The sequence below is a fragment of the Vigna umbellata genome, chromosome 6 (assembly GCF_029865625.1).
Source record: "Vigna umbellata cultivar VRB3 chromosome 6, Vumbellata_1.0, whole genome shotgun sequence".
In the NCBI taxonomy this organism is placed as follows: domain Eukaryota; kingdom Viridiplantae; phylum Streptophyta; class Magnoliopsida; order Fabales; family Fabaceae; genus Vigna; species Vigna umbellata.
The window spans coordinates 6,128,571-6,151,656 of record NC_142170.1 but is presented as its reverse complement, the minus strand read 5'-3'; the positions used below and the strand labels follow the sequence as shown (position 1 = coordinate 6,151,656).

Sequence of the window (23,086 nt, the reverse complement as noted above, 5' to 3'; positions counted from 1 at the left end):
CACAGACTCATCTACATCTTCATCCTCACCATGTTCACTCACAGACTCATCCTCACCATCATCTCCAACCTCTTCATGCTCATCATCATCCTCACCCTCATCATCACCCACATGATCATCCTCAATCTCATCCTCTTTTACATCTTGTAGCTCAAAATCATTTACATCATGTACCTCAACCTCCTCTACATCATGTACTTCACCATCCTCCACATGTTCAATTTGTTTTGCAACTTCACAGTCACCCTCCTCCAATTTTGTTCCAACTTGAGCCTCAACCTCACCCTCATAGTGACCCTCCTCCATTTTTGTTCCAACTTCAGGTTGAACATCAGCCTGGCCCTCACCCTCAACCTCATCCTCACAGTGACCCTCCTCCATTTCTATTCCAACTTCAGGCTGAACATCAGCCTCACCCTCACCCTCAACCTCATCCTCACAGTGACCCTTAACATCACCATGAACCTCACCCTCAGGCTCACCCTCCACTTCTCTTGCAACACAACTTCATCAGGCTCACCCTTCACCTCTCTTGCAACATCAACTTCATCATTAACATCACCATCAATCCAATCAATCATTTCTATTATCTCTGGTTCCATGGTATTATGAACCACGTACAAATGAACTTCATCATTTAACCTTGCTATATTTAGCATATGCATAGCACCCCTATCATCAGTCAATAATTCTAACCTATTTGGCACCACTGACTGACCTCCTAAACTGTACCAAAGTTCTTTTATGTCTATATAACCTAAGTCTTTCACTGAAGCTAATATTCCAAAATAGCACCATAGGTCTGGATCACAAGACCATTCTGTTATCTCGCCATCAAATTTAAAATTTCCATTCTCATCACTAACAAAATGGCCACAATGATGGACCACAACTTTAATATGTTCAGCCATGCAATATTATAATTCAACCACAAGCTTTTAACACATGTACATTGGGGGGGAAATATTATTATTTCTCACTATTTACTAACTCAGCAAATAGTCAGACATCAACGACATAGGGGAACAAACTAACATCCCTACAAAGAAAACAATCAGACAGAAAAGGTCGCCACAACTTCTAAACAATTCATAAAGACACTTTTGGGACCACAACACTCTATGCATTTCAACAAACAGTGACATACCAATCTCGGGACCCATCACAGAATAACAGTACCAAATCAACTATAACCTAAACGCACAAACATACCACTATCGGGACCACAGCGAAACAAATTCGGGACCACAACAAACCATAAACAAAGCAACATAACTACATATTCGTAAAGGCCAAAAGCGGAAAACATAGGATACTAACCTTAACTGGCATCCACTTTCAATTCCGTTCCTCCACCACAACGTGATTCTCTTCGTCTTTGCAAATATTTTACAAAGTCCTAATTCTCACACTCACTCACTGCAGCAAAATCTCTAACTCATGAAATCCCTAATTCCCATTTCAGTTTTTCTGTTTAACTTAAAAAAAAAAGCCAATCAACAACAAAATCCCTCATTCCCTGCCACATATATTTATTTTTTTTCATTTTTTTCAAATAACTATTATCCACGTATTTAAATATTTTAAACTGAGTTCATTATCTATGCACCACGTAATCAAAGGCAAACGGCGTTACTGAAAAATTAACGGAGAGGGCTTAATTGACTCATTTTAACATGTTTAAGGACCCGATTAAGACCGAAAAAAACATGATGACCCACTTGAGATTGACACACAAATATGAAGACCAAATGAAGGTTTAAACCAACCATTTATTATGTCTATGTTTAAATTTGAAGCTTTCAAGATTTGCTTAATATTAATGAAATCCCCTTTTATATATATTTACTCATTTTAGTACGATGATGGTTGATTTCAAATTATGGCTACATGAATGATTTATCATTAAAAAAATGGTCGAGGGAAATTATACATTCTCTAAAAGGTTATTATTTAAAAAAAAGTGAGTAATTTTACTAATTGATTTAATTAATTTTTCCATTTTATGAAGTGTTTTGTTTGGTTTCACTTTTTTAAAATGTTGGCCGTATACAACCTATTCCTATACAGGTAGAGATAGGGACAGAGGAAGTTACATGGCCCAAATTTATGGTTTAAAGTGTTTTTTATTAAATATGTTAGATTAAATGTTTTATGTTTTAGATAATCCAATAGCTTTTGTCTTTTAAAAAAAAATCAAATACTTAATATTAATGAAATAATTAAATTACTTAATCTTTATTCCTATAAAATTAGTAGTTAATATTAAGGTTTAATCATTTTCGATATCCCTATTTTTGTAGGATCGTCTCAAACAGGTCCTCATATTTTAAAGTCTCTTGGTTAGGTCCTTAATTGTTAAAATTTGAATCAAATTAAACCTTGCCGTTAAATTAGGTAGACGGCGTCAAAAAAATTGCTTCGTGGCTTAGTGACTTGACTGAGTGTTGTTGATGTGGCACATATTGGTTATCTAAGTTGGCTTTTTTTTATTTATTCATTTAAAAAAATTAACTTTAATCAAAACGCAACGTTTTGTGTACAAAAAATGTATTTTTTAATTGAGTGAAGAACGTTTTAATTATTTGGGGGAATTTGGAAAATTAAAAGGTGATGGACGAGCACCCGAGGAGATGACGAATGAGCGTGTCGCGAGCTCCTTCGAAGCTTCCTCCAGAGATGAACGCAGCGGAAAGTAGACGAAGCTCTAGATTGAGAGCTTACTCGAAGGAAACCGAGAGAATCGAAATCGATTACAGAAAACCCTAAAATCTTGAACAAACCCTAGAAAAGAGGGAAAACTCAAATTGGACCGATTAAACGGTTCAAACGCAAGATTGATCGGTTCAAAAGCGTTTAAACGGTGCAAATGGAGGTTTAATCGGTAGAAATCAAAGAACAAATGGTAAAAAGGGTTTCAATCGGCTAAATGGAGAGAAATGGTTTGAGAAGGAAGAAACCCTAATGTGTGGTTGGAGATTGAAAAAGAAGAACGAAGATGTGATTCTGTGATGAAAAAGAAGTGAGAAAATATGAGAGGATGAAACTTACAGAGAAGATGAAAATCTGAAGACGTGGCTTGCGAGATGGAGAAATGCTCTCGCGAGAGAGAATCAGTGAGAAATGAAATGTTCCTCGTGGCAGTGAAATGAAGAGGTGGTGATGTTGTGTGCGAGACAAAGGAGGACGCGTGGCGAAGAGATGTTGACGCCACTATGCTGAAGCCGATGGGAGTAACGGTGATGGTGTGTGATGAGAGAGAAGCACGATGGAATGGAAAATGAAAGTGAGAGAGGTGCTTGGAAGGTGGCTAGAGGGAGTCTTTGGACTCTCTAGTCTATGACTTTCAAGAGAGAATAGTTTTTGATTCAGAAAACTTAATTCTCATTAATCTCAAAAGTGCATGATACAGTGGTGGAGACAGGTATTTATAGTAACCCATGCTCCTTACAAGCTAACCTATAAAAAAGGTAAAAATACTAAAGAAGGACTACGTCGGGAAGGATTACATCATACCCTCCCTCTTAAAAAAAGATTTGTCCTCAAATCTGGCATCGCCTTATGAAGAAGCTTCACACAGTTTTGGGAGCAAAGCCATGAAGTGGCCTTATTACTTTAGATCTACTTTTCTTCCTCCTGGATCAAACACGAATCTGCAATACACATCAAATATATCTTTGGTTAATATTAATCCAAGAAAAGAATTTTCTTTAAAAACAAGAGAATAAGAACTTTAATACTTTGATTTGTAATCTTTGAAAATTTTAGAAGTCCAAATTCAATTTTGTCTTTAGTTAATTGTTTTCTTAAAGATAACAATAACTCAAGATTTGAATTGTCATATTTTGAAAATGTTTTCATAGAATATATAATGACAATTGGTTTGAAAGAGAAGTCAATATTTAAAGAATTAACCATGATTGGAAAAGAAGTAAAGATTTGAAAACCTTCCCTTTTAGGTTCCATAGTCTTGGAAAGAATAGAATTTGTCATCAGCAACAATTTCTCCTTTTCTGTCTTCTCTCTTTCTTGCCTTTCTCTCTTTTCTTCTTTTCTCTCTTTTTCTTTTCTTTCTTCTTCTTTTCTTTTCTCTTCTTCTCTTCTTCTCTCTTCTTCTCTTCTTAATTCCTCTCTTCTTCTCTCTTCTTTTTTCTCGTTTTCTTTTCTCTCTCTCTTCTCTTCTTCTTTCCTTTCTTCCTCTTCCTTTCTCTCAATCTCTCTTTCTCTTTTCTTATTCTTGAGCTCTTTAAGTCTTGCCCCAAATTCTAATTCTCTACGAAGAAACCCATGATCATTTAAATGCTCAAGAAATAATTTTCCAGCATCAATGCAATCCCTAATTAGTTCTAGGTTTCTTTTAATGCTTGAAGGCACAAACTTTCTTCTCATACAAGCTTTTAAATCATGCCAATCACGTATGGAGGATTTTCTACCTTTCCTAACATGATATTGTCTTTCATCCCACCACTCACTTGCATGCTCTTCTAACTTAGAGAGATATATGCTAAGGACATAATATTCACTCTCTCCATAAAACCAAGGATTTATTTTATCAATTTCTTTTTCCCAAGCTAGGTATGTTAATGCACCTATGTCTTTACCAAAGGATGGAAGATTCCTAGCTTGTTTAAACATTTCATCAACATTATCTAACCTAGAAGACCTAAATGAACTATAAGAAGACATCTTTGTTTTTAAAAGTTTTATTTGTGTGAAAGGTGTACAAGATTCACACTTAGACAAGTCCCAAGTAAGAGAGGTGAGTCATGAAGACTGCTTAAGTACCAAGTCTTACCTTGCCAGAAATGTCTTAGGTTACTACTAGTTACCCTTTAAACAAAAATCACCTTTAAAATCAAAAAACACAACTCACAAACAATCACAAACAAATAAGCACAAATTAAAAGACTAGACTCTCGGACTCTAATGTGATAAGGCTTAGAGTTTAATCCCTTTTAGCCTAAATCACCCCTAAACGTGAAACACAAAGCAAATCAATATTTAAAGTCTACTCCTATGGTGAGGCTTGTTGCTTTGGCTAACAAGACACACTCACCTGTCTAGCTATGCTAAAATTAAAGCAAGTAAAGTTGCCAAGAGTTTGAAAGAGCACCAAGGACTCTTCCAAAGAACTTGGACTTTATAAAAGGCCCTTTTACAAAACAAAAGCTAATGCTAAGAGTGGCTAACACGAGCCTATTACAAACAAAATTGAAACTAAAAGAAAACTATAGCCTATCAGCCTATTACACATCAAATGGAACAAACTATGCACGCTGCTACGGTCTGGTCCTAGTTCAGCTACAATCCACTTTTGATGCCAAGGCCTTGTGCTAAAATACGTACACTGATGTTGCTGTTTCAAGCAGCTTTGGCCCCCTTTTCTAGCTTCTGGATTCCACTCTCTTTGGATCTTATTCACCATTCCTGCAAAACAGTATATAACATGTGGATTAGGGAACCTGATGCAAACAAATTACAAGAAGAGATACACAACAATTTAAAGTCTTCCCTTTAGTTCAGAAGACAGCTGCTAGCCTGCTCCAACTACACTTTTGCTCAATTTTGTTGCTTCTTGACAGCTTCTGGAATCGACGCTTTTGAATCTCCTGGCCAGTCTCATCTTCCCTTTCTTTTGGCTGCACAAACTTTCCAATCTTTCTAGTGAAATTCTGCTGCTTCTCAATTAAACTCGTACACAAATTGAATTCCAATGAAAGCAACTCTGCACAAATAATTCACACCAATTCAACAGATCATGAAATCCAACAATGAACAATTTAAATCCAAAACAGTTTAAACAGTCAGAAGCAATTAAACTAGATAACTCCCTTTAGTTCAAAGCTTCCACATTAAGTGCTTAGGTTGTTGTTTTCTCAGTAAATTTCTGCTCAAGCTAAACTCTCAAGTATCAGCTCTGCACACATCAAAATCAAACCAGATTCTATTAGACACATGCAAATGGTCATTATACCAGATTCAAAGGGATGTAATTCTAAGCTGAAACCAAACTGATTAAATAACCATCCAGACTAATCAAAACCTGACCAATCCAATGCAATGCAGAAACAATTCCAATTCAAAATGGCTAATCCTAGTCTACAAAAACTATCATACCAGATCAACCTTCAAATAATGCTAAGCAATAACAAGCTATAACAGGAATAGTTCAGCCAAAACAGAAGCAATTTAAGGTGAAAGAAACTCCCTTCAGTTCAGATGGCTGCTACTGGTTGCTCAAGCTATACTCATGCTCATTCTAAACTAATCTCAACTTCTATTGGACACCCTGCACTGGTTCATTTCTGCATACAAAATCAAACCCAAATCCAGCAAATACAAATAGGAATGGACATTAACCAGATGCAATGGGTGTAATTCAAAGTTGAACTAAACTGATTTAAACAACCATTCAATTCTAATTTAAAATCTGATAAATCCAATGGGTAAAAAGAATGATGTGCTTAATTCAACCAGGAAGTTAGAATTGGAAATTAAGTGCTTTAGTCACTTCTTAAAAAATGTAATGATGCTTTGGCAGTTAAAACAAGTTCATGCACAAGCCTAATTACTCCAAGCAAATCAATTCATGCATAAATCTGTCCATGAAATCCTAACTAGGTGGCATGCAAGGGTATGCAATCAATCAATTTGACAAAAACTGAAAGTTGCATGTGATTAATACCAGGAAACTATTTTCTATATGCATTTGGAAAAATGATCTCAACAAAGAAAGAGTGGTGGTGCTAATAAGGACTCAACATATTTCAACAATTGTAAGCAAACCATGAAATCAGTAATCACATTCAAACATATAATATCTCAATGATTTCAGCAAACAGTTTATAAGCCAAAATGAATGCAATGTCAGTTTAAGCAAATCACAACTGCTCCAATCTAATTGATCCAATTTCTTTTCCTGCACAATGAACAATCACAAAAACAGTTAGATTAACAATGAATTCTCTATTTCAAAGTGCCAAGGAATTAGGCCAAGTCAGCCTTACAAAGCTCACAACACTCAGGCTTCTCCTTTGAAATTTAAAACACATAAATGAAAAGGTTTGGAAAGGAGATTCTCCCTTGGCAGTTCAAGGCTTGAGAATCTTTCAGACTACCACCACCTAAGATGCTACCAAGGACACAAACCTTCTTTCAAATTCCAGAAACCAAAGTGTAAAAACTTCTCAATCAAGAATGGCTAGGCTAAGGCAAAGTGATATGCAGAACAGAGTAGGACAGCCACAAGACAATGACAGCAGATCTATTGCTTAAGACAACTCTAGATCAGATGAATAAAGCAATTAAAGCTCAAATTAAAGATTGGCATAATAGATATCACATGCATTGCAGACAAAACTAGATAACCAACAAAGACAAGCAAGAAACAAAGCTATCAAGAAGGGAAGCACTCAAAAATGAACCTAAGAATTGCTCTAGAGGGAATTAAGAAAGCAAGAAAAACAAGCAAGTTAGAACAAAAACAATTAAGTGACTCCAGTACTTAATTTTACAAAAGCATTTGATAAAATGCCCCAACAAAATTAGTTCATAACTAATAATGTTTTCAGTTTCTGATTTGGAGCTTGTCTTAGTTGGATTGCACAAGGTCTGAACGCTTTTTAAACTTGTATAGATATTCTTTTTCACTTGTTTTGATTTCATGCAACAGACCCTAGCTCTTACTACAATCCAACTGAATCATAAATGCACAAATCAAAATGTCAGTACTGCACTATACTTGCTTCATAAAAAAAATTGACTTAAAATGGTGGTTTCAAAAGGTGAAAAACGCACAAAGGCCTGATATAACTCGAATTAAACTATCTCAACATATTTAAAATAAAGAAGGATATACTTTTGATGAGCTATGCATCAAGAGAGAATCTATAGAGGGAGAACACAAGTTTTTTGCAAAATCTTTGGGAACATTAATCGTTTTTGCCATTTCAAAGGGAAAAAACAAGTACTGTCAAGTTCCTTTGTGAATAAGCAAGAGAAATACACTGTGGAAGGAGTGCAAAATCTTGGAGACAAAGCAGTGATGTGTCATGGGCTCAATTTCCAAACGGTGGTGTTTTACTGTCATGAAGTCTGCGGAACATCAGCTTTCATGGTTTCACTTGTGGCTGCTGATGGAACCCAAACTCAGGCACTTGCTATTTGCCACTCAGATACTTCAGGCATGAATCATCAAATGCTTCATCAAATTATGGGAGTTGATCCTGGAACTAACCCTGTTTGCCATTTCCTTGGCACCAAAGAAATTTTATGGGTACCCAATTTAGCTGTGGACACTGCCTATCAGAAAGAAGTTGTTCTTTAGTCCATCTTCGATCCGCACCAGGAGTTTGAGTTTGTCTTTGTCTGTAAAGTTTAGTATTGTGTGTATGTTTGTTCTACCTATGTGTACCTTAAACCTCGTCATTATGCTATCAATGCAGCTGTTGATGATGATGGTTGGATGCAATAAATATGGTGTTCTATGAATTTCATTAGTATGCCATTTAATGTCTAGTTAATTATAACTTCCTGTACTATGTCCATTAATGATAAGATGCCACAGGTACATACATAAGATTTGGTTAAGAATATGCATATTGGAGGGCACATAACCATTGGAAGAAAAATATTTAATTTTCCATTTAATCAATGTGTAATATTTAATAAACTTCACACGACCGATAAAATACTTACTGCGAACCATGTATTCTACTTTTAATTCAATTTCACCATTAAATATTGATGAAGCTTAAGTCTTTTAATTCAATTCATTAAAACGTTATCTGTTTTATGATCTTTATGCATAATTCCCATTGTTGCATATTGTGAAGATAGAATCTTTAGAGTAACTCCACTTGTAATTTAAAAGATTTAGAAATCTACTTTGACTAAAAATCTGTCAAATTCATCAAATGTTGTTATTTTCACCAAGTTTCTTGTCATTTAAGTTTTCAGTGACGCCAAACAAATTACTTTTACAAGCCGGTTTTATAGGAAGTGTTAATTAGTCATTTGAATCCACGTTCTTATCCATTCTTACTAGTTTTTCTTACATTTTTTTTCTTTAAAAAGGTTATGCTAGCCATCATTATATACTTTGGCATCTTAGATACGTTGATATTCCAATATACATCTATCATTTACTATCAGATGAAAAAGATTATTAAAAGAACAAAATAAACCAGAAGGTCAAACCAAACCCATGAACAAAAATTACAACCAAACTTCCTAAAAAGGCTAAAATTTTCTAGAGATAGGAAGTTGATATCTGTCATGAAAAAAATATCTGAATTGATAACAGATTAAGTGTTCCATTAAAAATATTTCCTATTATCCAAGTATAAATTAGTCAATTTATTAGCATAATTACTGTCTTCCCTAAAAATGAGGCAAATAGTGCACTAGCGAGGCTCTAACATGGTAAGACTTATATCATTGGTAGAAGAAAACAGGTGCTTGGTAGAGGACTCTGCTCCAAGAAAAATTTTCTCCTTCTCCATAAGGAAACCAGGCTCCTTAGGTTGAGGTAGGGAACTCTCACTGCTCAGCATCACTACCACAGTGGACATACTTGGCCTATCCTCAGGAAACTGTTGAACACATAAAAGACTGATATGGATACAACGCAATGCTCCTGACAGAACAGATGAATTCTCCATGCATGAATCAAGTAAGTCCAGAGGTCTTCTTTCTTTCCAAAATCTCCATGCCTAAACAGTGTAACAGACATGTCATTACCAATATTTATTGCTTGTAAAGAAAAAAAGAAACATGTCCTTTTTAGTTTCACACTTACTTGTCCAATAAGGTTAATACTATTATTTGAATGTGAAAAACCTCTGTTCTTCTTTCCACTTACTATCTCTAGCATTAGTACACCAAAGCTGAAGACATCAGATTTCACCGAGAATAGACCATAAATGGCATATTCGGGTGCCATGTAACCACTGAACAAAATCATTAAAAGTATGGTTTAGAAGTTCAGAACAACACTGTGTAGTGGTAGATGCAGATTGCAAATTATGTTGAGATATTGACTTACTATGTTCCAACCACCCTTTTTGTATTTCCTTCAATCTGATCTCCCCCAAAAGTTCTAGCCATGCCAAAATCAGATATTTTTGGGTTGAACTCATGATCAAGTAGAACATTACTTGCTTTGAGATCTCTGTGTATAATTCTCAATCTGGAATCTTGATGAAGATACAGAAGTCCTCGCGCAACTCCACAAATAATATTGAAGCGTTTAGACCAATCTAAAATTTTAGCCTTTGCCTGATCTGCCAGATTAATAACATTGCTAACTCATTCACTGGAAACTTAAAGAAATATTTGAAAATATAACAGGAAAGAGTTTTGTGAAAGAGAAACTGGAGGAGGAAAAATTCTAGAAGAAAATGAAAATTAAATTGAAAAAGAAGTCGAGAGATTAGAACCAAATATAAAGGAGTCAAGGCTTTTGTTGGGCATGTATTCATAGATAAGCATCTTCTCCTCTCCTTCAATGCAACAACCAACAAGCTTAACTAGGTTCCGATGCTGCAGTTTGGCTATCAATATGACCTCATTCTTAAATTCATTAAACCCTTGTCCAGAACTTTGTGAGAGTCTTTTCACAGCAATTTCCTGCCCATCTGCTAGGGTACCCTATAGTGTCACACACATAGGCCACATATTAATATAGTTAATAAGATGAATTCTGGGATTTTATGTTGAATCAGGGAAGTATACTGCATAATTACCATATATACTGTCCCAAATCCACCTTCTCCAAGCTTATTGTTAATTGAGAAGCCATTAGTTGCTTTGGTGATTGCAGCTTGATCAAAGAAAGGAAGCTCAAGCTCTTCCTCATCTTTATTATTATCTACTATCAAGGAATTACTTGATTCACAAGCTGTAAAGATAATATTCCGTTAAATTCAGAACCGGCAAATTATCCATATTTTTTTACTCCACTGATAGAATTGAAAATATATGTTTCTTTCTGTGTTGTGAGGGGATGTTTAAACTCTTGTAGGCTCTTGCATATGAAGGTTTAGTAGAGTTTGACTAGCCAAACCTGTTGTGCATTGTGATTTGGTTGTAAATATAATCAAAGAGGTGAAGAAAATGTCATGCATGGCTTTAATACCCGGGCCACCAAATAATAATAATAGTATATAAAATTTTAAATGCATTAATTAAAATATATAAGAAAAATTGATATTCTTGTTGTGTATATGACTGGCAAGTCCTTGAAATAAATACAAGAGTAAGGAAGCTACCTCTGAACTTTTTCATTCTCTTTCCAAATTGGTACAAAAGCAGAATGGCTGCAACGACTGCGACTGTTGTGAGGACTACTGCCACCACCTTCATGCTATAGTTTTTTTTCTCACCTTCATGATTTATATAGAATTGAGAGACCAGAGTAAATTCTGAATCATTGAAAACTATTAAAATTGTGACAAAAGCAGAGCAAGTTCAGTAAAGTAAATATACTATATCCTGTGAGAGATTGAGTCAAGACCTTACCTGATTCTAAAATTTTAGTTCTAATATATAAATCCCAACCACCAGCAGAAAATTCTCTGATATCCCTGAGATCACCAAACCACATCAAACAGCCCTTACCTCCTTCTCTAACATCTGTATTTGCATAAGCTTTACAGGAACAATTCTCCAAGCATTTATCCCTGCACTCAGTGAGACTCATACTCTCATTGACCCAAGAATTTGAAGTATCTGGAGCTTTCAGCTGACTGACTTTAACAAACCCATGTTTCCTCCTTTGCTCACAGTTCCATTCTTCAGAGAGAAAACATCCTTGAGTCCAGTCCATCATGTCCCACTGCCTCGGAAATCTTGGTTTAAATCCACTTAAACACTGGCACACTGGAGAATCACCAATTACGCAATTCCCATTTTGTCCACAGATATTGTAGGAATCACAGTTATCTCTCGGTACAGATGCATAAATCCTCCAAGCTTGAGCATCTTCAATCCATATGTACCTTTGGCGAGTGGAAATAGATTGGTTCATAACAATCCTTGAAATGATAGACTCATTCGTGAGGCTGTAGGTGTAGTACACCTCATTTTCGTTGGAAACAAACTTGAACTTAAAAACTGGATTTGCCTTCAATTCTGGGGCACCACTGAATCCAAGACCATTCCAATGACCACCACGGTAAAACACCTTTGACCCCTTCCACATCATCACTTGAGGAAATCCTTCGAGAGAGATACCCCAACTGAAATCACCTGGTGATGGATCATCCCAATTCTTCCAAGCAGATACACGCCGCTCAAGGCCGGTTCTTAAGTCCCATCCCAGCTTCATTCCTGGTAAAAGTGTATCAGAAGGGTAATCAAAGCTTTGCCACAAGTAGCTTTCAGGATCTTGGTCTCCTTCATCTCTCACTACCAAATTTCCAGAATTTAACAGCTGGACAATGGGATTCTGAACCTTCTTTGTGGAGTTTGCTGACCAAGCCACAACCCCATTATGGTTGACAAGCTCAAGATTTCCCTCACTGTTAATATGCAACACACTTGAGTTGCCTTTTACTGGCTTGGCTCTGTTGGCAACCCACACAACAGTCTTCACAGGTATTGACTTGTACCATATCCCCAAGTAAAGATCTGCAGCACGTCCTGGACGGAAGAAACCCAATTCAAAAGTACCCTCTTCAGAAACCAATGTATTGCCTACAGAAAGTGATTTAAATTGGGATATAGAGTCATTTGCAGTGGAGGTGCAGAAAAAGAACAGTAGAATCATAGTAAGAACAAACATTAGAACAACTTTTTTCATCGCTTGACACTCTCGAAGCTCTGTGCTTTCACTGAACCAGAGTTTTTCTGTGTCCGGACAGCAAAGAGGAGAATAAGAGTTACACCATGAAGCTCACGGTTTTAACGTTGGATTTCTGTAACTGCTGGCGTTGAGTGAAAAAAAAAAGAACATGAAATCGGTAACGGCTGATACTAAATTCCTCAATTTCTGGCATGGCCAAACTTCTTTTTTTCCTATTAGTGATTAGGTTTATAAGTTTCTTAGCTGGAGAAAACGTCTCTCAAAAATATAGTATTACGTTGAAACCGAAACAAACGTGAATACAAACACATTTTCTGAAGTTTGTGTCAAATTTTTCTTTGGACAAGTTTGACCTGTATTAGGTAGACATGAATATAAGGTTACCTCTTTTGTTGGTCCTCGTGTCTCATCAATGTCGAATGTCTAAGGTTGTTTTATGCTGATATTAGATATTACAATGAATGAACAAACGTTTTGTATTCAACTCTCTTTTTTGTATTTGAGTTATAATAATTGATAGCTTTTTGAAGAGTTGAATTAGGAGAAAAGTTACTTATAGACTGATTAAGTTGTAGTTGGAACGAAAACTTAAAATATGTGGGACTGATACCATTAAGTACCAGGTAATGAATTAGTCTTTTGGGTAAAAGAGCTCCTAAAATTGTAGCGAAGCAGTAGTGGATGTTCCTTAAAACCTTGCAAGTCGGTAACCTTGTAGTGTAACTAGCTTAAGGTGAAAATCAGTATCCATGACACAGAAATTTGACACTTTTTCCTCTTTCCTAGATTCGTGATATTGTCTCTATGCTTCCTTGCATTCATGCTTGAAGGCGAAAGCAATAGTTCCTTCAAGAAAGCAACGGCTTATCAGGTAAACACATCTGTGCAACTTCCAGAAGCTAATGCATGAAACATGCTCCAAAAACTTGTCAAGTCTATGCCCTCAAACTTGTGGTCAAGCAAGGGTCTATTTGATTAGCTAGAGTTCACACACTCTCTTTTGATTCCTCTGCACCATACATAGTTTTGAAAACGATATTTCACCTAAAGTTGAATATTGAGTAATGACGAGTGGAAAAAGACTTGCATCTTGGTGCTTTAATTCATCCAAGTCTTCACGACTTTATTATCTTTTCTAAGCCAATTAAGTTTAACCCTTTTTAGGCAGCCGACAATTTGGACTAATTCACAACTCGTTCAGAATTAGAGTCTGTTCAAGGCAGGGATAAGACGGCAGAATTCAATCATCAATTTTTCAGAACAAAAAATAAAAAAAAAGATTGATTTTTTTTAAAGAAGCATAAGAGAGGTTAACCAGCATCTGTGCATAATAATTGAAAAACTGATAAATATACGGGAAGTATCAAATGAAGCACTTCTGCCATTTCATTTTCCTTTCATTTCCTTACAAAAGTATATGGGAAATTGCCCAAAATGAAAAATGAATTAAAAGGGGAAAAAATTAGAAGTAATCTTTGAGTTCTTGTTGAAGGACCTGCTCCAACCACAACTTTGAGCCTTCCATGAGTTCAGGACTGAGTCTGAACATCAAAACACAGAACTCCAACTGATTGAGCGCCCCATCACCGTCAAAGTCACCTTCTACAAGCATCGAGCGAAGATCCTCATCACTGAGGCCCTGAAGGCCAAGAAGGGCAGAATTTCTCTTGAGGCTGTCAAAGGTGATAACCCCTTTTTCTGAATCCTTCAAAAGATTGAAGCCATTGCATAGTTCATCGATTAGGCCGTCCCCACCAAGCTTGTTGGCCATCACAGGCAAACAATCTTGGAACTGGGTTTGGGAGTTTTGTGCTGCCATAGCGGTGAATTGGAGTTGGGTGAGTAAAAAGAGAGAACAAAGATCAATGATGAAAGAGAGAAACAATGGAAATTGATGAATTGATGAGATAATGAGGATGATGAAGGGAACATGATAGTATATAAAGATGAAGAAGGGAAGAGAGAGGAATGTGGAATGGGATCTTCCGAGAAGGAGAAGGCATAGATAGATACATCGAAGACAACTAAGCAACAGAGAGGAACAAACTCGGTCAGACACACACAAACACACACGGTTTACTTTGGAGTGGACTTTCGTGGAAGTTAACAGAAGGATAGAACCGTCCACTACAAATAGTACTTCTACTATTATTATAGAAAAATAATGCACTTTCATAATTTCATGGTCTCACTTTTTTTTGTATATAAATGTTATCAAGACTTAATTGATTAATAGAAAATCTTTCATTTGAATACATTTTTTAAATTACAAAATAATTATTAATAAACTTTATAACTGTTTTAAACTTAAATGTAAATGAATTTTCTAATTCATTTTTATTAAGATTGTTAGTTAATTTAATTTGTTTATTTTATAAAAATATATTCTTCAAATTGGGAAATTATTTTATACTAGATATGTTTAAATTCGAGTTTAAATTTATTTTTAAATAATAATATTAAATAAAATTGAGCTAGCTATTTTTTTTATATTAACTTTAGCATGAGTATTTTTATATATTGGTGTCTAGAAGAAAGAAACCACTCAAGTAATAGAAAGAGTTTTCAAAGTTTTTTTTTTCTTGTTAACTAGTGATTTTAGGAAGCTAGCTAAGAAATTAAAAATTAAATAGAAACACACTAAAAATCATAAAAAAAAAATTCATTCTATGTACTTTAATGGTTTAACAAATATGATTTTAAAAGTTTTAACTCATATCCTGGCAGTGGCTCTTGTTAGCATTTACTTCTTTCTCTCCTTTTAAGTTCTGGTCTCCTTTGACTGTTGACTGCGGCTGCGTCAACGAAGGAAATTTTTACGATATATGAGTTTAAGGTCTACGTCATGTCATACGATATATTTGTTTTAATTATTTAATGTTTTTTAAATTAAATATGTAATAAATTATAAGATTTTAATGGAAATATTTAAAATATACGTATTTTTATTACGTCACTGTGATCCATAACATATTTTTATATTTTTTTCTGATATTTTAATTTATTTTTCATAAAATGACAATGTATTATGTTAGATTGATAAGACAAAACTAATAAATATTCCAGTTTATATGGAACTCTTTAAACTTAATATATATAGATTTTTTTTATTCAGTATAAATTAAAAGTAAATATATATATATATATATATATATATATATATATATATATATATATTAAGTAATAAAAAAAACCAATTATGTATAAAATATTTAAATTTTATTTAATTTTAAATTATCATTTATCCAAGTATAATGTATTTCATACAATATTGGATAACAAATATGAGTCTTATGTGGTGTTTAAATTGATGAAATTAGTAAACATCTTTTATTGTTTTTTACTATGATCATTATTAAATTAACTAATTATGGAGGATGTTAAATTTCTCATTATCTACTTTCGTGTATACAAATTAAATATATTCACCATCTGATTGGATTGTGACATGTATACGCTTCTTGTATTTTTTGAACTTTCGTAGTTATGTGGCAATACGTGGCTATCTCGATTATGACTGCAATCAAATATTAATATGTTGGATATTTCATTTTTAAACACAGAGTTGATAAGCCCAAGATCTTCCTATAATAATGAACCAAAAAATAATGAAGAGTGAGTCCAATGGGATTGACAACACTCTCTACCCAAAACCTTAAGGCAATGAGTTAATGGGTCTTTCATCTTTATATAGTGCTCTACTTTCTCATTTTTATCCAATATGGAACTTGGACTTACACTTGAATTCCCAACATGAACATAGGGTTTGGATAAACAAAAAACTCTAAAAGTATATATGAGATACTTGAGTATTCACTTTATAGCTTTTCCATTAGCTTTTTCAAAATTTGTAAAGAAACAATTAACAATACCGACAACATGAGCATGGTGTAACCTTATAACATACACCACATTCTATAAATTGCGGATGAATATGAAACTTTTTGTATCTTTTCTTTCTCTTTTTTCATTTGAAGGATATTACTTTGAGCTCAACTTGAAGTGACCTACAAGTGAAGTGCTAATCGACTTTGAATTGTTCATATTAAATTTTTATAATACTTTTTAACGTATTTTGGTTGGGAAAGTCACAAAATTTTTCATTCTTTCTTGTCATGAACAATTCTCATGTCAATAATTTGTTTTTGTAGGACCCCAAATCCTTCATAGGACTTGTTTAATTTTCTTTTGAGACTTTGAATCTCATTTATATCATGACCAATTGACATGTTGTTAACATGAGTAAAAGAATAATAAATTTTTTATTAGAATATTTTCACAAAATCACATTGATCATGGGATGTTTTGTGATACCTATAACCTTTCATGTGAGTTTGACTCATTATTTTTTAATCTCTTTGATAAATCTTTCTCAAAATACCCCAGCAGTGGTAATAGAGTCAAAGGATCATTTTAGTGATTAGGCTAAAATGAATATAATATGGTCTCTCATATTAAAAGTTTTCAGGGTTTTAGACTAACATGTTTGGTTGTGCAATGATACAAGAATGAGTTATTATTCAGATATTCGTGGATAGAAATTTTTCAGCTCGAAAATGTATGAATATGAAAGAGACTCATATTTGATGGAAAGATTATTAAGAATTTAATTGAGTCAAGTCTAAAATTGAATAAAAATGTGAAAGTTGACAACTAAATAAAAAAAGAAGAATCACAAATTTATTGTCTTAAAAGTATTGAATTGAAGGTGGTATGATCCTTTACGTGAGTTAGATTGGTGTTTCATTATCATTGAATCTTCCTTCTAAATCCCTCTCAAATGACCTATCAATACAGGTATAATTTGCTAGCTTGATAAATTCTAATAATGCGCCTAAACATCATCATGGTTGGGGGTTTAAAAAGTTTTTTAGCTTGCATTGAATGCATCGGTTATTGTTGGTGAAGGTAGTCCAAATTCAACCTTTTCTGCATGGTTTTCACACTGTTGTTTGGCTGGACGCATCAATAACTGTAATGTTGGCAGATAAGATGATTAACATTATGATGATTTCCTTTGCAATGGCCACCAAACATTAAGTCTCTCTTCATTCTGTACATTGTGTCTATTCATTCATTAATTGAAGAGTCAGCATACATGTGCCACAACTTTATGTATAGTATATGCATAAATAGATACCAACCACTTTTTGTACACATCACCAAAAACATGTCTAAGTTGCTTTCAGTTCGAAGAATGCCAGTTTGCTGTGTGGAACCAGCTTGTTTTGAGATCATTGACTTTATGGAGCACACCTGCCTCATTAACGAACCACACAAGTTGAAAAATCAACTCATTAAGGGAGTGCTTCAGGTTTTGTACATCAGTTTGTTGATATATTAAAGGCATTGCGATTACTGGAACAGAAATATTGAAGAAAAGGATAAGCACCTGAATGGAAAGAGTTACCTTGCTTCTGTTCTGCCTTGCTTTGCTGAATAGTATAGCAGCTACTACTGTGAGAGAAAGTATTAATGTATTGCAATCTATCAGTGATGGCCAAGTCATTGTTTCACCTGGCAAAACCTATGCACTGGGATTCTTCAGTCCAGGCAATTCCAAGAACCGTTATGTGGGAATTTGGTATAATGAGATCCCAACACAGACTGTAGTATGGGTTGCCAACAGAGACAGCCCTCTTAATGACTCATCAGGAGTTTTGAAGCTCAGTGAAACCGGAGTTCTTGTTCTTCTCAACCACAACAAGAGTGTCATCTGGTCTTCCAACACAACAGGCTCAGCACGACATCCGGTGGCAAAACTTTTGGATACTGGAAATCTCATTGTGCAGAATGGAAACGGCAATGATGAGGCAAAGGATTTACTGTGGCAAAGTTTTGATTATCCAGGGGACACACTCTTGCCAGGACAGAAGTTTGGAAGAAATTTAGTTACAGGTCTGAATCGATACATGTCATCATGGAATAGCTCTGAGGATCCATCTCATGGTGTATATAATTATCAACTTGATATCACTGGATATCCACAGTTTGTTTTGAGAGAAGGAACTACTAAAAGATATCGTTTTGGATCATGGAATGGTGTTCAGTTCAGTGGGGCACCTCTGTTGAAACAAAGTGATTATACTAGATTTACTTTTATTTCGAACGACGAGGAGTTGTATTTCATGTTTAAGCATACCAACAAGTCATTTTTACATAGGATGGTGCTAACAACAGAGGGACGTATTCTGGGGACCTTTTGGGATAGTGAACGAAAAGATTGGAGCTTGCATGCACGAATTCCGGTGGATGACTGTGATTATTACGGCAAATGTGGAGCCTATGCTACCTGCAATATAGACAACATTCCTCCATGTCAATGCTTGGATGGATTTGTGCCCAAAACGGCTGACTTGTATGGTGGTTGTGTCAGGAGAACTTCACTGAGTTGTCATGAAGATGAGTTTTTGCCGGTTCCAGGGTTGAAATTACCAGACACAGAGAGATCCTGGTTTTCCAGAAATATGAGCCTTGAGGATTGTAAGACATTGTGCAGGAACAACTGCTCCTGTAAAGCTTATGCAGCATTGGATATGAGTAAAGGGCCCAATGGGTGTTTACTCTGGTTTAATGATCTGGTTGACATAAGAAAATTGACCGATGTTGATGAAGACGTATACGTAAGGATGGCTAGTTCAGAATTTGGTATGATATTGTCTCTCAATTGTGGAACATCCCTTCTTGTTTCTTTCTTTTGTTATCATCTTGTCACTCTTACCGTTTTGGAATATCTCTTTCTTACAGAAGCTACTGAAGGAAAGCAATTGCATAAATCCAACATCTGGAAGTACAAGAGTGTTTTCATAATTTGTGTGTTGTTTATTGGAATTTTAATACTATGTTTAACCTTCATCACCCGTTATAAACGGTTGAAGACACGGCAGAAAGGTGGTTAAGTAGTTCCTATTTATGATTTTAAATTACGTGTCTTGATTCTTCTATATGTTCTTTTTACTGCAAACTTAGGCTGCTTTATCCACAAATTTGAAACACCTCTATAGGTGATGATGTAAGCTCTGAGTCAGTGCATGCAGGCATATTTTACTTAGTTACCTTATAGATTTTAACTGTCTTTGAGTTTATCTTTCTCCCTTGAGATTTGGTTAACTGGTATTAATCTCAACAAGAATAACTCATTATTCACAATCATTAAAGCACTTTAATGCTAGTCAATAAAGTGAGTAATGTTGTCAATAGCTGCATAAAAAAGGTGTTTAAACTAAGTTTGCTTTTATTCTGTTTTAGACTTGGGTGAGGCAGATTAAGGTACAAAGAGTACAGAAGACAGCATATTCTACAATTCGACTTCTTTATTCCTTACACATTCCAATTACTATATTGCAGGAAAGATGGAAGGTAATCTAGAACCAGACGTGAATGTAATAAATGAGCACGAGAGTAAAGATCTAGAGTTACCCATGTTTGAGTTGTCTACAATTACTTCTGCAACCAACAACTTTTCACCTGACAACAAACTGGGAGAAGGTGGCTTTGGATCAGTTTATAAGGTAATTAATTGATAAAATGTCTTCACGGAGCATAGAATGCATGATATTTAATAATTGTTTACATTTTGTGCAGTGTTGTACCACTATATGGTCAAATAATGGTTAGAAATGATAATTATAAGAGACAGGACTTATAGCAATGTCTTTTTCTGGAAGAACTCTGGGAACTATTTGTTTTAAGAAAGTATTTTCTGTTTTCCATTTTTTGTTACAATAAAACATGTTTCCTTATTTTGCTTTATTTATTGTGAGTCGAAACGATTTTAAATTTTGACAGCAGACAGATTTTATTTTTTCTATTTGTTATGCCAATATATTTGAAAACAGATAACAGATTCAAAGCAGTATTATATTTTATAAATTAAAAAATGAAAATAAAAAACAAAAGACAAAAGTAGTCAGACTAGTAGACCTTGCAGAGCTTAGCTGATCTGCTGATGACTATAGTTCTGATTCTATGCATCTTTTCCTTTATTAATTCGCTGCTTGTTATATATCACATTTCATATATCACGTCATTGAACTTCTTTTTAATCAATTCTCCATATTAGAAAAGCGAAATTAAATGTTGGAACACATGAACTGAACTATTAAAGTTATGTAAATTTTCCTGTAACATATTTTAGTAAAATGAAGTCTATTCATAGCTTAATCTGTCATTGTCACGAATTCCAGGGCATCCTGGCCGATGGAGGAGAAATAGCTGTGAAGAGGCTCTCTATGAATTCCAAACAAGGACTTCCAGAGTTCAAAAATGAAGTTATGCATATTGCAAAGCTTCAGCACAGGAATTTAGTGAGGCTACTAGGGTACTGCCTTCAAGCAGGAGAAAGATTGCTTGTATATGAATTTATGCCCAACAAAAGCTTGGATTCCTTCATATTTGGTTTGTTTCAAGAGAAACCTTTTTTTATTGTTTCATTCATTTGGGGTTATATATTCATTTGTTTAATTGGATTCTCTTAGCTTGAAAATTATTGCAATTAAACAGATACATACAAGAAAATCATGCTAGAAAGGAAATAAATTTTCCAATCCAGTTATTTATCATGGCATGAGGAAGAGATATTAATTTATTTTGCACTTAAGTTTATCATTCCATAATCTATCTATATAGAAACTACTGAAACTGATCTACCACTATCTAAAGCTTGGTCACATTTTTCTCAGATGAAAACAAGAGCATGTTACTAGATTGGCCAAGGCGCATGCTGATTATCAACGGGGTTGCACGGGGTCTTCTTTATCTTCATCAAGATTCAAGGCATAGAATAGTTCATAGAGACCTCAAAGCGGCGAATGTTTTGTTAGATAGCGAAATGAACCCAAAAATCTCGGACTTTGGACTGGCTAGAAGCTTTGGAGGAAATGAAATCGAAGCAACCACAAAACATGTAGTTGGAACCTAGTAAGTGTCTGATTACACCAATGTAGTATGAGTATGATCGCTTGGCACTGTCTTACAATGACTTTTGGTGCATGTGATTGTAGTGGCTATCTTCCTCCAGAGTACATAATTGATGGAGCTTATTCAACAAAGTCAGATGTTTTCAGCTTTGGTGTGCTGATATTGGAGATAGTGAGTGGGAAGAGAAATAAAGGATTCTGTCATCAAGATAATCTACTGGCACATGTAAGAATGAACTTGAAATCTAACCACCTTTGAGATGTTTCTGCTGATAACCAAATGGTTTGAAAACTTATGCAGGTGTGGAGGCTGTTTACTGAAGGCAAATGTTCTGAAGTAGTTGATGCAGCAATAACTGAGTCAGTCCATTTGTCTGAAGCTCTAAGAACAATTCATGTGGGACTACTGTGCGTGCAACTAAATCCTGAAGATAGGCCAAACATGTCATCTGTGGTTATGATGCTAAGCGGTGAATCTGCACTGCCTCAGCCAAACTTGCCTGGATTCTTTACAAGTACAAGCATGGCTGGTGATAGTTCATCATCAAGCAGTCATAAACAATACACAAATAATGACTTGTCACTTAGCATAATGTCTGCTAGATAGTTGCATTTCAAACATGTTTTGGATTGGTTTAATACGTGATTGTGGACGAGTACTGACTAATGCAAACTGCTTCTAATATATGTATAGTTCCTCTATCTGACACAAGTCATTACAAAATATTTCAAATTGAACATAACTAATGTTACCAACAACTCAAATAAATATATTCTAAATTATCAATTAATCTTGATAAAAAAAACTTATTTGTATGGATGTTATCACAAACAAAATATATGACAGGTTGTTCTAGCCAAAAGGTAAAAATCCAATCAGCTAGAGCATTTACAGATTTGATTTTCCCAACTTTTGCTTCCAAAGTCCTCTTTATCTTCATTCACCTGTCTCTTGAGTTTTCTCTCCTTTAACACTCTCTTTACTCCTCTTTTCAGTCTTTAATGTCCCATCTTTACTACCTGACCTTTTAGTTCCTTCAGTAACCACTAGGTCAACGATAATCAAAACCTTTCCCTCCTATAAAACATCCAATCGATATTAGGTCCATCACTTTGTGCCTATCATGACACAGCCTCCGGCCTTTAGCTCTTGTAAGACTAAGAAAATGTATGACCAACTTATCTTGATTAGTTTTGGGTCTACCATTTTGAGCTTATCATCACACAACCCCTTAGCCTTAGCAAGACATTTTTAATTATCGACTTAAATGTCATATCTCCTATTATAAGCCCAAATAATGTTGGGCTTCTAAAAAGAACTGCTAAGTTGCATGGTGACCTTAATATCACCTTTCATTGTTTG

The 23,086-nt window shown here is 34.8% G+C and overlaps 3 protein-coding genes and 1 pseudogene across 5 annotated transcripts; 2 read left to right on the top strand and 2 right to left on the bottom strand.

Moving 5' to 3' along the window:
- Positions 1–7,844: 7,844 nt before the first annotated feature.
- Positions 7,845–8,440, top strand: LOC124842962 (embryonic abundant protein USP92 pseudogene; annotated as a pseudogene).
- A 766-nt stretch (positions 8,441–9,206) lies between these two features.
- LOC148196660 (G-type lectin S-receptor-like serine/threonine-protein kinase At4g27290) lies at positions 9,207–13,238 on the bottom strand. Of its 2 annotated transcripts, none has more exons than XM_088093346.1 (7): positions 11,521–13,238; positions 11,271–11,423; positions 10,746–10,900; positions 10,440–10,650; positions 10,046–10,283; positions 9,800–9,950; positions 9,207–9,713 (listed from the first exon to the last, which is right to left on the bottom strand). In XM_088093346.1, the coding sequence occupies exons 1-7, from the start codon at positions 12,800–12,802 to the stop codon at positions 9,405–9,407; spliced, it is 2,499 nt and encodes an 832-aa protein (XP_087949472.1). In that variant the 5' UTR covers positions 12,803–13,238; the 3' UTR covers positions 9,207–9,404. The 2 variants fall into 2 exon arrangements, with proteins under 2 accessions (XP_087949472.1, XP_087949473.1); XM_088093347.1 differs by having other exon boundaries at positions 11,271–11,384; positions 11,521–13,237.
- A 928-nt stretch (positions 13,239–14,166) lies between these two features.
- LOC148196659 (calcium-binding protein KRP1-like) lies at positions 14,167–14,867 on the bottom strand. The gene has a single exon (XM_088093348.1). It carries the CDS (start codon positions 14,622–14,624, stop codon positions 14,268–14,270), a length of 357 nt encoding a protein of 118 aa, XP_087949474.1. The 5' UTR covers positions 14,625–14,867; the 3' UTR covers positions 14,167–14,267.
- Positions 14,868–18,145: 3,278 nt separating this feature from the next.
- LOC148196658 (G-type lectin S-receptor-like serine/threonine-protein kinase At4g27290) lies at positions 18,146–22,425 on the top strand. 2 transcript variants are annotated; one of them, XM_088093718.1, is made up of 7 exons: positions 18,147–19,453; positions 19,553–19,696; positions 20,153–20,316; positions 20,992–21,202; positions 21,487–21,724; positions 21,808–21,949; positions 22,025–22,425. In XM_088093718.1, the coding sequence occupies exons 1-7, from the start codon at positions 18,202–18,204 to the stop codon at positions 22,328–22,330; spliced, it is 2,457 nt and encodes an 818-aa protein (XP_087949844.1). In that variant the 5' UTR covers positions 18,147–18,201; the 3' UTR covers positions 22,331–22,425. The 2 variants fall into 2 exon arrangements, with proteins under 2 accessions (XP_087949843.1, XP_087949844.1); XM_088093717.1 differs by having other exon boundaries at positions 18,146–19,696.
- The last annotated feature ends 661 nt before the right edge of the window (positions 22,426–23,086 follow it).

Excerpts from the sequence above, each read along its gene's own strand:
- LOC148196660 (XM_088093346.1), bottom strand. The coding sequence starts at position 12,802 with ATGAAAAAAGTTGTTCTAATGTTTGTTCTTACTATGATTCTACTGTTC. Across the intron at positions 10,651-10,745 it reads GATTTGGGACAGTATATATG|GGTACCCTAGCAGATGGGCA; the intron begins GTAATTATGCAG and ends GTGACACTATAG. Across the intron at positions 10,284-10,439 it reads CCTTGACTCCTTTATATTTG|ATCAGGCAAAGGCTAAAATT; the intron begins GTTCTAATCTCT and ends TTAATCTGGCAG.
- LOC148196659 (XM_088093348.1), bottom strand. The coding sequence starts at position 14,624 with ATGGCAGCACAAAACTCCCAAACCCAGTTCCAAGATTGTTTGCCTGTG.
- LOC148196658 (XM_088093717.1), top strand. The coding sequence starts at position 18,202 with ATGGAAAGAGTTACCTTGCTTCTGTTCTGCCTTGCTTTGCTGAATAGT. Across the intron at positions 19,697-20,152 it reads GTTGAAGACACGGCAGAAAG|GAAAGATGGAAGGTAATCTA; the intron begins GTGGTTAAGTAG and ends ACTATATTGCAG. Across the intron at positions 21,725-21,807 it reads AAACATGTAGTTGGAACCTA|TGGCTATCTTCCTCCAGAGT; the intron begins GTAAGTGTCTGA and ends ATGTGATTGTAG.